We start from the raw sequence: 15,124 nt of genomic DNA, 5'->3' as shown, positions 1-15,124 counted from the left end.
CTCTTTTTTAAAAACCCCAATTAAAAACAAAAAAACAAAAACAAAAACAAAACAAAACAAAACAAACCCCACGCCTCTTGATTTCCCTGGATTCACATCTGCTCCTTTCTCTGCTTTGGCACAGCCCATGGCCTTTCTATCTGTAACATAGCAGGATTCTTGCTCCTTTTGTATTTTACTAGGTACTGAGTTCTGAGTTCAAGGACCACACTGTGTTCATCTGCATGCCCCTGGTGCCTGACACTTTGCTTGGCGTTACATTGAATTCCATAAGATTGCTGAAATGAGCTCTCACTTGGCTCTTCCCATAACATGCACACTCTTTATAGGCAAGGAACTACTCTTTTTTATGCCCATATTTTCCAAATACCAGAAGAATTCAGAATTCACCTTAACAGAAAACATTCACTGTTCTTATATACCAGTTAACGTACTCCTATAAAAGCAACAAAAACCCACTGTATTTTAAAAAACATATAGTATCATGTTTTCAGTTTATTATAATTCTCTATAGCTCTTTGTATAATTTAATCCCACTCCCCCAACCCAGAGCATGGGTATATATCAATATTCAAATCTAACGCAACTACCACATTTTATTACACAAAAGAAAATGGCTACTCACCTTCTCTCAATGACCCTCCAGAGTTGGCGCCAAAAGTCCAAATTTCGTTCAAATGGAGTCAATATTAACTTTTGTTCCTCTTCTAGCCTGGCTTTAGAATGAGAAGTTTATATCTTTGCCAGATTATCATAGAACTGTCTTAGGCAGTATAAAGGTTCAAATTCATTACATTAAAATGTAAGTACACAAATATGATACCAGTATTATTATATGCCACTTGCTGAATCAATATATTTTTTTTATATATTTATTTTTTAGTTTTTGGCGGACACAACATCTTTGTTTTGTATGTGGTGCTGAGGATCGAACCCAGGCTGCACGCATGCCAGGCAAGCGCGCTACTGCTTGAGCCACATCCCCAGCCCCTGAATCAATATAGATAAAAATTTATTCATATCATACTTCACCAAATTCAAATGTTATCTGTAAGCTATTTAAATCCTGAAAGTTTCTCTCTCACACAAAATCACACATTTCTCACACAATTCTTATTGGAAGAATGCTTAGGAGAGCAGCGATCAACTGCAGGGAACCTGATAGTTGCATAGGGGAATGAAAGAAAACCAGGCTAGGAAGTGAACAAAGCCACCAACCCATCTTTGTGCAAAGATGCACAGGCAACTAGTAATGCTCTACTTCCATATGTTATAGAATAGACTTCCAAGTAGAACACTACCATTCCCCCCCCCTTCTTTTTATAAAGAAAGAGGAGAGGGGGAGAGAATTTTTTTTTTAAATATTTATTTTTCAGTTCTCGGCAGACACAACATCTTTGTTTGTATGTGGTGCTGAGGATCGAACCCAGGCCGCACGCATGCCAGGTGAGCGCGATACCGCTTGAGCCACATCCCCTGCACCAACCATTTCCCTTTTAAAGAAATCAAGACTTCAAAAGGCAAAGAGTAATACAAGCACACCAAATGCCTGAACTCAGGGTTTCAAAATAAATCCTTAAGAGTCTAATAACGTGGGAGGTAGTACAGTAAAGGGGGGAAAAATAATCAAAGAGGAAAACAAACCATGTTTAGTAACATAAATAAACAAATATGGCTGGAAGAACAACCCATATCTCAATAATAACCCTAAATGTTAATGGCTTAAATTCACCAATTAAGAGACACAGGCCAGTAGAATGGATCTCAAAACAAGACCCAACAATATGCTGCCTACAGAAGACGCATTTGATAGGAAAAGACATACATAGACTGAAGGTGAAAGGTTGGGAAAAATCATATCACTCATATGGACTTCGGAAACAAGCAGGAGTGTCCATACTCATATCAAATAAAATAGATTTCAAGCCAAAGTTAATCAAAAGGGATAAAGAGGGACACTACATACTGCTCAAGGGAACCAATCACCAACAAGACATAACAATCATAAATATATATGCCCCAAACAATGGTGCAGCTATGTTCATCAAACAAACTCTTCTCAAGTTCAAGAGTCTAATAGACCACCATACAATAATCATGAGAGACTTCAACACACCTCTCTCACCACTGGACAGATCTTCCAAACAAAAGTTGAATAAGAAAACTATAGAACTCAATAACACAATTAATAACCTAGACTTAATTGACATACATAGAATATTCCACCCAACATCAAACAGTTACACTTTTTTCTCAGCAGCACATGGATCCTTCTCAAAAATAGATCATATATTATGTCACAGGGTAACTCTTAGACAATATAAATATAAATATAGAGATAATACCATGCATCTTATCTGATCATAATGGAATGAAATGAAAATCAACGATAAAAGAAGGAAGGAAAAATCATGCATAGGGGCTGGGGATATAGCTCAGTTGGTAGAGTGCTTCCCTCACATGCACAAGGCCATGGGTTCAATCCCCAGCACCACAAAAAACAAAACAAAACAAAAAAAATCATGCATCACTTGGAGAATGAACAATAGGTTACTGAATGATCAATGGGTTATAGAAGACATCAAGGAGGAAATTAAAAAATTCTTAGAGATAAATGAAAACACAGACACAACATATCGGAATCTATGGGACACACTGAAAGCAGTTCTAAGAGGAAAACTCATTGCTTGGAGTTCATTCCTTTAAAAAAGAAAAAGCCAACAAATAAATGATCTCATACTTCATCTCAAAATCCTAGAAAAAGAAGAGCAAAACAACAGCAAAAGAAATAGAAGGCAAGAAATAATTAAAATCAGAGCTGAAATTAATGAAATCGAAACAAAAGAAACAATTGAAAAAATTGACAAAACTAAAAGTTGGTTCTTTGAAAAAATAAATAAAATCGACAGACCCTTAGCCATGCTAACGAAGAGAAGAAGAGAGAGAACTCAAATTATTAGCATACGGGATGAAAAAGGCAATATCACAACAGACACTTCAGAAATACAGAAGATAATCAGAAATTATTTTGAATCCTTATACTCCAATAAAATAGAAGATAGTGAAGGCATCGATAAATTTCTTAAGTCATATGATCTGCCCAGATTGAGTCAGGAGGATAGAGACAACCTAAACAGACCAATATCAATTGAGGAAATAGAAGAAACCATCAAAAGACTACCAACTAAGAAAAGCCCAGGACTGGATGGGTATACAGCAGAGTTTTACAAAACCTTTAAAGAGGAACTAATATCAATACTTTTCAAGCTATTTCAGGAAATAGAAAAAGAGGGAGAACTTCCAAATTCATTCTACGAGGCCAACATCACCCTGATTCCTAAACCAGACAAAGACACTTCAAAGAAAGAAAACTACAGACCAATATCTCTAATGAACCTAGATGCAAAAATCCTCAATAAAATCCTGGCGAATCGGATACAAAAACATATCAAAAAAATTGTGCACCATGATCAAGTAGGATTCATCCCTGGGATGCAAGGCTGGTTCAATATACGGAAATCAATAAATGTTATTCACCACATCAATAGATTTAAAAATAAGAACCATATGATCATCTCGATAGATGCAGAAAAAGCATTCGACAAAGTACAGCATCCCTTTATGTTCAAAACTCTAGAAAAACTAGGGATAACAGGAACATACCTCAATATTGTAAAAGCAATCTATGATAAGCCTCAGGCTAGCATCATTCTGAATGGAGAAAAATTGAAGGCATTCCCTCTAAAATCTGGAACAAGACAGGGATGCCCTCTCTCACCACTTCTGTTCAACATAGTTCTCGAAACACTGGCCAGAGCAATTAGACAGACGAAAGAAATTAAAGGCATAAAAATAGGAAAAGAAGAACTTAAATTATCACTATTTGCAGATGACATGATTCTATACCTAGCAGACCCAAAAGGGTCTACAAAGAAACTATTAGAGCTAATAAATGAATTCAGCAAAGTGGCAGGATATAAAATCAACACGCATAAATCAAAGGCATTCCTGTATATCAGCGACAAATCCTCTGAAATGGAAATGAGGACAACCACTCCATTCACAATATCCTCAAAAAATAAAATAAAATACTTGGGAATCAACCTAACAAGAGTTGTGAAAGACTTATACAATGAAAACTACAGAACCCTAAAGAGAGAAATAGAAGATCTTAGAAGATGGAAAAATATACCCTCTTCATGGATACTCAGAACTAACATCATCAAAATGGCAATATTACCAAAAGTTCTCTATAGGTTTAATGCAATGCCAATCAAAATCCCAATGGCATTTCTTGTAGAAATAGAGAAAGCAATCATGAAATTCATATGGAAAAATAAAAGACCCAGAATAGCAAAAACAATGCTAAGCAGGAAGTGTGAATCAGGTGGTATAGCGATACCAGACTTCAAACTATACTACAGAGCAATAGTAACAAAAACAGCATGTTACTGGTACCAAAACAGGTGGGTGGACCAATGGTACAGAATAGAGGACACAGAAACCAATCCACAAAACTACAACTATCTTATATTTGATAAAGGGGCTAAAAGCATGCAATGGAGGAAGGATAGCATCTTCAACAAATGGTGCTGGGAAAACTGGAAATCCATATGCAACAAAATGAAACTGAATCCCTTTCTCTTGCCATGCACAAAAGTTAACTCAAAATGGATCAAGGAGCTTGATATCAAATCAGAGACTCTGCGTCTGATAGAAGAAAAAGTTGGCTATGATCTACATACTGTGGGGTCGGGCTCCAAATTCCTCAATAGGACACCCATAGCACAAGAGTTAATAACTAGAATCAACAAATGGGACTTACTCAAACTAAAAAGTTTTTTCTCAGCAAAAGAAACAATAAGAGAAGTAAATAGGGAGCCTACATCCTGGGAACAAATCTTTACTCCTCACACTTCAGATAGAGCCCCAATATCCAGAGTATACAAAGAACTCAAAAAATTAGACAATAAGATAATAAATAACCCAATCAACAAATGGGCCAAGGACCTGAACAGACACTTCTCAGAGGAGGACATACAATCAATCAACAAATACATGAAAAAATGCTCACCATCTCTAGCAGTCAGAGAAATGCAAATCAAAACCACCCTAAGATACCATCTCACTCCAGTAAGATTGGCAGCCATTAGGAAGTCAAACAACAACAAGTGCTGGCGAGGATGTGGGGAAAAGGGTACTCTTGTACATTGCTGGTGGGACTACAAATTGGTGCGGCCAATTTGGAAAGCAGTATGGAGATTTCTTGGAAAGCTGGGAATGGAACCACCATTTGACCCAGCTATTCCCCTTCTCGGTCTATTTCCTAAAGACCTAAAAAGAGCATACTACAGGGACACTGCTACATCACAGTTCACAGCAGCAGAATTCACAATAGCAAGACTGTGGAACCAACCTAGATGCCCTTCAATAGACGAATGGATAAAAAAAATGTGGCATTTATACACAATGGAGTATTACTCTGTATTAAAAAATGACAAAATCATAGAATTTGCAGGGAAATGGATGGCATTAGAGCAGATTATGCTAAGTGAAGCTAGCCAATGCCTAAAAAAGCAAATGCCAAATGTCTTCTTTGATATAAGGAGAGTAACTAAGAACAGAGTAGGGACGAAGAGCATGAGAAGAAGATTAACATTAAACAGGGATGAGAGGTGGGAGGGAAAGGGAGAGAGAAGGGAAACTGCATGAAAATGGAAGGAGACCCTCAGGGTTATACAAAATTACATACAAGAGGAAGTGAGGGGAAAGGGAAAAAAATACAAGGGGGAGAAATGCATTACACTAGAGGGGGTAGAGAGAGAAGAGGGGAGGGGAGAGGAGGGGAGGGGAGGGGGGATAGTAGAGGATAGGAAAGGCAGCAGAATACAATAGACACTAGTATGGCAATATGTAAATCAATGGATGTGTAACCGATGTACGGGGTAAAAATGGGAGTTCATAACCCACTTGAATCAAAGTGTGAAATATGATATATCAAGAACTATGTAATGTTTTGAACAACCAACAATAAAAATTTTAAAAAAATAATAATTATGTCTAAATAAATTCTGTTGTCAACTATAGCTAAAAAGAACCAATAAAAAATTGCAAGCCAATTTTACACACAAAAAGAGTCTAATAACACTCACCGGACAAGCTGACGTCTCCATTTTAGGAAGTTATCTTTCTCTGCTTGTTTAAGTTCTTCTGGGCTAGTTTTTTTGTCCCAGTGTGGTCTGAAACAGAGAGAAAAAAATTCCATATAGAAGTTATCAAAATAAAACAGGGAATTTGAAAATAATGACAGCTGAGGAAAAAAAGCATGAAAAATGTGAATAACTAAAAATTTTACACTCAGCTGCCCTGTATGGAGTGTAGTGATCTAAGTTTTTGCTCAACTTACCTCCTTGGTATACACAAGAACTGTCTGTTTTCTTCATGGAGTTTCTTAATTCTCTGGCTTTCTTCAAAAGACAGCAGTCCAGTTCTAGCCTCAGGGAGCACAAACTTAATATTAAGCTTTTCTGTTCACACAAAAGAAAAGTACTATTATTTAAGATGCACTCTAAATTACTGAGGGTAGGTCATTTTATAAACTTGGGAAACTAACGATATGGAGCCTACATCAGAATTTAAACCGTATTCTTCTAGCCCTGAATAAGTTATAATTTCCAAATGAAGTTTTATACCAAGAGAGAAATTAAGAATTCTTCATAAAAGGACCATTTCTAAAAGTACTAATTTTATAAAACTACATATGGTAAATATTTCACTGAAACAAAAAAGAATGGGGAAGGACTGTAAAGATTCAGCACCACCATTTTCCTCCCTTTATATATGGAGAATAATTTTAGTCACTGGGAGTTGGTGAGTAGGCAAAGATTCAGGGGAAAAGACTCGCTCCAGTTAGAATTGCTAAACTACTATACTGCTATAATTTATACAAGATATATTTTAAGTTGGAGACAAACACAATACCTTGATTTTATTTATTTTTATGTGGTGCTGAGGATTGAACCCAGTGCTTCACACGTGCCAGGCAAGTGCTCTACCACTAAGCCACAACCCCAACCCCTAAACAAGATATTTATGATCAGCACTCACCATTAGTGGCTATATCATTTAAAAAAAAAAAAAAAAAGAAAGAAAAAAGCCAAACCTATGTATGAACTACAGAGACCTCTACTCTAGGGCTCTACCTCTCTCTGCTCTCGGAGCTGCTCTATGTCTCTCTCTTATTTTCCCCAACACAGCTAATACCTACTCAGCTTCCATAGGCAGTAGTGACTGCACTGGAGACTGGTACCTGGGAAGCTAGCAAGCTTTTTTCTGAAATGGCAAGGGAAGGTCCTATTTCAAAGATAACCAAAAACCTCCTGCAGTCTACTTCCCTTATCAGACCACCATAATGCCATGTAGGCCCTTGCACAGCCCACTAACCTGGTTTACAGTCAACCCAACCACAATTCTTATCTATGTCATCCTCAATGACAGTCAAAACACAACTCTTCTGCCCCATGCTCTCGATGCCTTTTTTTAACATTAACTTCTTCATGGTGGTCTGCCCCATCTGACTTGGCTCTGTCCACCCTCTGTAAACACTTTGGCCCTTTGATTCATGTTCTTTATCCCAGACCATCACCCACTTTGTAAATTCACTTCTTTTCCTATTTGGCTAAAACTGCATGGTATAGCCCTTCAACCATTCTCTAACCAAACTGTAAAGTTCTTCACTCCACTGCACCCACACACCAAAACTCCAACTATGCATTACCTTTCTCATTTCAGTAGCAATGCTATGTGAACTGCTGTAGGAAATGATACAATAATGCAGCTACCTGCTATTGCAAATGTACAGGCCCCAGAAGCAGCTAAGTCTTTGGGACTTCCCATAGAAGAAAGAAATCCTATATTTTTGGCTTATTTCTTCCATTCTCTAAATGGAAACTATTCTCTCTTTTTTTTTTTTTTGAGAGTGAGAGAGAGAGAGAGGGAGGGGGGGGGGAGAGAGAGAGAGAGAGAGAGAGAGAGAGAGAGAGAGAGAATTTTAATATTTATTTATTTTTTCTTAGTTCTCGGCGGACACAACATCTTTGTTTGTATGTGGTGCTGAGGACCGAACCCGGGCCGCACGCACGCCAGGCGAGCGCGCTACCACTTGAGCCATATCCCCAGCCCAAAACTATTCTCTTTAAAGCCCCTACGCCTCCTCCGCTCGATTCCTTTCCCAAAAGATAGCCTTGACATCAATGAAGAGAAAAACTGAAGCTATTGGATATGCATCCTCTTTTTTTGATACTGGGGATTGAACCCAAGGGTACTATATTACTGAGCTACATCTCTAGTCCTTTTCATTTTGAGACAGGGTCTTACTATGTTGCCCAGGGTGGACTTGAACTTGCAATCCTCCTGCTTCAGTCTCCCAAGTCACTGGGATTACAGATCGTGTCCAGTAGCACTCTCTTACCTATACACTTCATGTATGCACCCACCTCTGGCTTCTGTCCTCCAGCCTCAGAAGAATCTGTGTTCCCTTCCTACATAAGCTCATCTGTCCAACTTCACTTTTGATCCTATTTTATTTCCATCTCCTTCCAGACTCAAACTTTGCTCCATCTCATTAATCTCTGTTTTTAAAAATTAACATTTTAATTACAAAATCACATCATATAAAATTCTTTGTTAAAAAATAAATCAATATTTGTAAGGTAAACATTCTCTCTAACTTAACTCAAATTACCTCTTTATCTCTGCAATTCCACTTCCCTTCTTTAAGGTTATCAACTACATGTATAACTTTCCAATCATTTTTCTAATATTCACATACATATATAGATTGGCCAGTTTTAAAAGAAATACAAATAGTATTAAACTACATGTATCACTCTGCAATTTGATCTTTTCATGTAACAATAGGTCTTAGAGATCCTTCAAATTAGTATCCAGAGAGATAATTCACTGTTTTTAATAGCCACACAGAATCTCAATTTCATAGTCTGTGTGTACCACAGTATATCTGGCCATTTTTGCTGTACTGGAACATTTAGCTTCCAAGTTTTCATAGTCAAAATACAGCATCTTTTGGGATTTTGTTAAAAATGGAAATTATTATGTTCTAGCCCACACTCGCTGAATCAAAATCTCTAGAGAAAGAACCCAGGAATTTGTTCATTAACAAGTTCTGAGTAACTCTGCTGCTCATTAATGTTTGAGAACTACTGCTCTATAATATATACTGAAAAGTGGACATGTTAAATTACAGGATTTGTACTTCAAGTTCCTAATAGCTCCTGTCAAATTAAATGTTGTCTTTTCACCTCCACCATAACCTATGGGCATACTAATATTAAGTTTGACTCTACACACACACACACACACACACACACACATTCTCTCTCTCTCCCCCTCCCTCCCTCCCTCCTCTAATAAAAAAACTAAAATGGTTCTGGCAAAGATCACTAAAGACTTTTTAAAAAACAACTTTATCAAGATATAATTCACGAACCATACAAATCATCTGTTAAAAGCACACAATTCAATGATTTCTAATATACAATATGTAGTCATGCAACTGTTACCACAATCAATTTTAAACATTTTCATCACCCCAAAGAGAAAATTTTACCTATTGATACTTCTCATTCCCTCTCAGGTAACCACTAATCTATTAAGTCTCTGTAGGTATGCTTACTCCAGACTTTTCATATATATGGGATCATATAATATGTGATTTTTGTGTCTGGCTTCTTTCACTGAGCATTTCAAGGCTCCTGCATGCTGCATCATGTATCAGAACCTTCTTCCTTCTATGGCCAAATAATATCCCATTATATAGGTGAACCACATTTTGTTTAATCATACATTAATTTAAGGAGACTTCAGTGCTTTATTCTTGACTCTACTCTTCTTCACTTACTCCATCCCTTCCATCAAGTCTGGTTTATTTTGGCTTCTAATGTTCTTGTTCCTGTTTTGTTCTTTACTATTCTACTTCAGTTCTGACTTGCTTCTCTTATTGACTAAAGCAAGTCTCCCAATGCATCTTTCTTCCTTAGAAATCCATCACTGATCTTTTAAAAAATAAAATTTGGTGCAGCCATTATGGAAACTAGTATGGGAGTTCCTCAAAAGGTTTAAACTAGAACTACTGTATGATACAGAAATTCTATATGCAAAATAAATGAAAATTCACAATATCCAAGATATGAAATCAACCTGTGATTATCAATGAATGGACAGATAAGGAAAATCTGGTATACAGTCAGTTCTGTATGAATTTAACCAATTACAGGTTGAAAATATATGAGGGCTGGGGTGTAGTTCAGTCACAGGGTGCATGCAAGAAGCCCTGGGTTTGAATCCCAAAAATGCAAACAAACCAAACCCCCAAACCTGAACACATTCCAAGAAAAGCTAATATCACATCTGTTTTACACACAGACTTTTTTTCTTACAGTGTAATAACTACTTATATAGTTTTGGGTATTACAAATAATTTACTAATGACTTAAAGTATGCAGGAGGATGTGCAGAGATTATAGGCAAATACATTTTAAAAAAAGAACTGGAGTATCTATGGTGTGTGTGTGGGGGGAGAGTCCTGAAACCAATCCCTACAGATATCAAGGACAACAGTATACATACACAAACGAACATTATTTAGCCTTAAAAAAAAAGAGAAGAAAACCCTGACACTTGAAATAATAGCAAACTGGAAGAACATTATGTTAAGTGAAATAAAGGAGGCACAGAAAAAAAAAATACTGCATGAGCTCACTAATATGTGGAATATGAAAAAGGTGAGCTCACACAAGCAGAGAGAATGTTGGTTATCAGGAGTTGTGGGTGGAGGAAATAGGAAGATGCTGGTCCAAGGGTATACAATTTCAATTAGTAAATAAATTCTGGAGATCTAATGTTTCTCATGGTGACTAAAATTAGCAATATTGTACCATATACTTGAAATTTGCTAAAAAAAAAGTAGATCTTAAATGATCTCACTGCATATACACAAAACTAGTGAGGTGATGGATCTGCTAAATAGCAGATATACACATATATCATATATACACATAACAACAACAACAACAAACTTGCTGTAACACCATAACTAAATAAAGTCGGGGGGACCCCAAACAACAAATTAATCAAAACCACTAGACAATGAAATCTGAAACCATGTTGTTCACTTGCTTAAAACCTTTAAGGCTCCCTTAAGTCTTTATTCTCCTCAAAATCTGCCCCTTAAGTCTTTATTCTCCTCAAAATCTGCCCCTTGTCCACCTCTTCAGTGTCTGTGTTCATTACAGCCCGCCTCTTTGTGTCTGTAAAGTCAAACTTCTAATCTTTTCCGGAGTAAAACAGGCTGGTGCTTCCCATCTTGCCTTGAGTCCTCTGCCTGCCTGTGTATAGATACCTGTGTTATCTCCTCTGTCCTTTTAGTATCTACTCAATATACAAGACTCAGCTCCAAGGTTAGAGTTTCCTTGATTGGACTGTCTTCCTTCAGATAGAAATGATTATTAACTCAATCTTTTATGACCCTATTGTCTTCTATAGACTTGTTTCATAGCACCCAAAACAAAATCTTTTAAATTATTTTTTGGTTCATAAAGTCTTTTTTTTAAATTGCTATATTATAATTTTACATAACAGTGGCATTCATTATGCCATAGTTATACATGCATATAACATAATCTGGTCAATCTCATTTCCCAGTACCAAAACAAAATCTTGCTAAAACAAAATTTATCTTTTAACACTATACTCTGAGTAGTCAATACCTAGTAGTCAGTACACCTGAGAGTCAATGTTCAAAAAAGCATTTGAGCCGGGTGCGGTGGCACACACCTGTAATCCCAGCAGCCAGGGAGGCTGATAGTAGGATTTTGAATTCAAAGCCAGCCTCAGCAATGGGGAAGCACAAAGCAACTGTAATCCCAGCAGCTAGGGAGGCTGATAGTAGGATTTTGCATTCAAAGCCAGCCTCAGCAATGGGGAAGCACTAAGCAACTCAGTGAGACCCTGTTCTAAATAAAATACTAAACAGGGCTGGGAATATGACTCAGTGGTTGAGTGCCCCTGAGTTCAATCCCTAGTACTCCTCCACGAAAAACAAAACAAACAAACAAAAAATCCATTTGAACAAATGAAGAATGATTTGCTAAACAACATAATAACATTTAAAAGACATTTATACTAACAAGAAGAGGACTAGAAATAATAGTTTATAATACTATTTTATAAGAGTGCCAGGTACTCTCCTAAGTTAAAAAAAAAAAAAAAGGAAAGTAGTGAATAAAATTATGTGCATGCAAAAATTGACCAAAATGCATTGGCTGGTGCTTTAAAAAACAGTCAAGACTGGCATGGTGACACACCTTTGTAATACCAGCAACTCAGGAACCTGAGGTAGGAGATGACAAGTTTAAGGTCAGCCTCTATAACTTAGCAAGGCCTGAAGAAAATCCTGTCTCAAAAGAAAAAATTTAAAAAATGGGCTGGGGATGTGGTTCAGTAGTTAAGCACCACTGGATTTAGTTCCCAGCACTAAAATAAGGAAAACAAAACCCAAAAACCAAACAAACAAATCAAAACCCACAGTCAAACTGCCTAACAATAGCAAGGATGGAATTTTATTTTTTAATAATGATGTCAGAAAACAATTTCTGGAGAATGCCATATTGTTGACTGGTCATTTTTACTATGAGAGGTTGAATTTTTTGAACTTGATATACCAAGTATAAGAAGTTTAAAGTTATGAGTTTAGCAGAGTCTCAAACACTTCCCAGTAAAACATATTTGTATCTAGTTAGCAAGGTGATATGTGACTAGTGTTACATACACTCAGGAATAAACAACTTACCAGCTATGAACTCTGTTCCTGCAAGTTCTGCAGTCGCAAGAAAGTCATCAAGAGAGCTCTGTTCAGTCACAGACTGAAGATTAAGACGACCCCAATCATAGCCATCATTGAGTTCACTTGTGTGCAACTATGAATAAAACACAGGGTAAGAAATAAAGCTGCTCTCTTCTGCTCTTGACATCCAAACAGGCTCTAAATGTCTTTGCATTTGTTCTGTGTTCAAGATCACAATGTTCTGTGATCTTGAGGGTACTTTAGCCCCTTTCAAAACTAACAACCAACACTTAAATAAGCACTTTTTAATCTCATGGTAAGTACTTCATCATTTATTTAATTTTCAGAGTTTTCTGAAGTGAATTTTATTTTATCTCATTTTCTGATTAGAAAAGTGAGATTTAAAGACAAAATAATTTGCATTTAGTTTCAAACTAAGTGGTATATATAGAATTTGAACCCAGACTGTCCAACTCTGCTAGTCACCATTTTTTGATAGACCACAATAAGAAATACATTTTACACAGTGACCCAAAGGTGTGTGACACACACGGAGGTAAGTGTATAAGTACTATTAATTACTGTAAAATGTAAATTAAAAAATCTAGAAACAAAAGTTATCACATACAATACTAATATTTCTTATTCTCGGGTACCAATGTTACTATTCAACTGATTTCCAGAGGGAACCCATAGTCTAATAAAAACATCAGCTACGTCCTTAGTACAGCTACAAATAAATAAAATAAAAGAGTTAAGGGTCCAAACTTAAGGGCCCTTAACTTTACTGATGCTCTGGGTCACAGGATCAGTAAATATTTGAATAAAGATTAGAATCTACATTCAATTTCTACTTTCTAAAGGCTGCACTAATACATTAATAATGAGTTCCTTCAAAATCAATTAAAATTACTAGTATTCTAATGTCCAGAGTAAGTCACACCTGATATGTACTGAATGCAGATTACTTTACAGCCTATATGGTTGTAAGTAGGATGGCATGATAGTGGCACCAGGATAGTCAAATTCAGCACGTGGGAAAAAAATAACTTTAGCAGAGAATCTTACTGATCACTCAGTGATGTTCTCAAATACCTTGGAGAATAAATGACTAGAATGAGAAACAGAAACCAAACCATATTCACTTTTTTAAGGGTCTTCCAGAGGCCTAGAGAAAAATTAGACCTGTCACATCTTGGAAATAAATGGCTCATTAAACCCCCAGGGAGGGGAGAGGGAGAGGGAGAGGGAGAGGGAGAGGGAGAGAGAGAGAGAGAGAGAGAGAGAGAGAGAGAGAGAGAGAGAGAGAGAGAAAAGCACAGATCTAGGTTATTTTGTAGTACTCATGGTAACCCAATAGTTTTGGAGGCTCAATTCTTTAAACCAATCAGTTTTAAAATAAGTTTTCTTTCCTGCTCAGAAACTTCCAAGCATTTCTTCTATGGCTTGTCTCTAGAGCGAAAATCAAACGCATTTAAGACAGTGTGGTATCCGGGACTTCGCACTCTCACTCCAGCCTCACGGTCATACCAGGTCAGCTTTCAGGCCTTTCCCTCTGGGCCCTATGGCTGGCTAGGGCCTGCTTCTAGGTCTGGCAAAAACGACAACTTGAAAACTGCTTAGGCATCACTGTGCAAAATTTCTGTGACTTCTGACCCCCAATTTTGTAGCACTCAGGCTCTCGAAACTACTCAGAGTAAGTAAGATGACAGTGTCTAACTTACCCACGAGTCAGGGTGACGATGGCTCCGGCTCTTCTGAGTCTGATGGCGGATAAGGGCCCGGCCCAGAGACCCATTGCCCAGCGCTCTCCTCCGGCCCATAGCAATCCAGTCGTGGTACGAACCTCCCAGCGCGTGCCGCTTCCGGAATTCAACTCTACTTCAGGAAGTTACGTTTGGGCGAGTCCAAATAGTTCAGGCCCAAAGATGAGAAGGAAAAGAGAAATGACTTGCTCCACGATGCTTTACAGTATTATATAAAAGAAATTTAAAGATTACTTCTGGGTTTTTCCTATGAATGTCCCTGTAAATATCTCAATTTGTATAGAGTGATTCAGTCAAGAGAATGGTACATCCCAGATTTGTTCTTTATTTTTTAGCGTCCGGCTAGAAACGAAGACAACTGGAAAATATGGCCGTTCACATTCAAGGTACGAACCCGCCTCCTAGCTGGTTTCTTCGGGAGTAGGCGGAGACTCCAAAGAAGGGTGTTTCTGCGGCGCGTGGTGGAAGCGACTCCCACGCTTAGTTTTCAACCAAG

At 37.3% G+C, this 15,124-nt stretch overlaps 1 protein-coding gene across 2 annotated transcripts in view; it reads right to left on the bottom strand.

Moving 5' to 3' along the window:
* The window catches only part of Lsg1 (large 60S subunit nuclear export GTPase 1), a 33,048-nt gene extending 18,349 nt beyond the window's left edge, over positions 1–14,699 (bottom strand). For both annotated transcript variants that reach the window (XM_026400277.2, XM_026400278.2), the window contains exons 1-5: positions 14,587–14,699; positions 12,869–12,995; positions 6,407–6,527; positions 6,153–6,239; positions 626–712 (exon numbers count right to left, since the gene is read on the bottom strand). In XM_026400277.2, the coding sequence (XP_026256062.2) occupies positions 626–712; positions 6,153–6,239; positions 6,407–6,527; positions 12,869–12,995; positions 14,587–14,685 (521 nt within the window). In that variant the 5' untranslated portion in view covers positions 14,686–14,699. The remainder of the gene's footprint in view (positions 1–625; positions 713–6,152; positions 6,240–6,406; positions 6,528–12,868; positions 12,996–14,586) is intronic.
* Between the last annotated feature and the right edge of the window lie 425 nt (positions 14,700–15,124).

Source organism: Urocitellus parryii, chromosome 2 (assembly GCF_045843805.1).
Source record: "Urocitellus parryii isolate mUroPar1 chromosome 2, mUroPar1.hap1, whole genome shotgun sequence".
Lineage (NCBI taxonomy): Eukaryota > Metazoa > Chordata > Mammalia > Rodentia > Sciuridae > Urocitellus > Urocitellus parryii.
The sequence above is the reverse complement of the archived record's forward strand: the minus strand, read 5'-3'. Positions and strand labels throughout refer to the sequence as shown.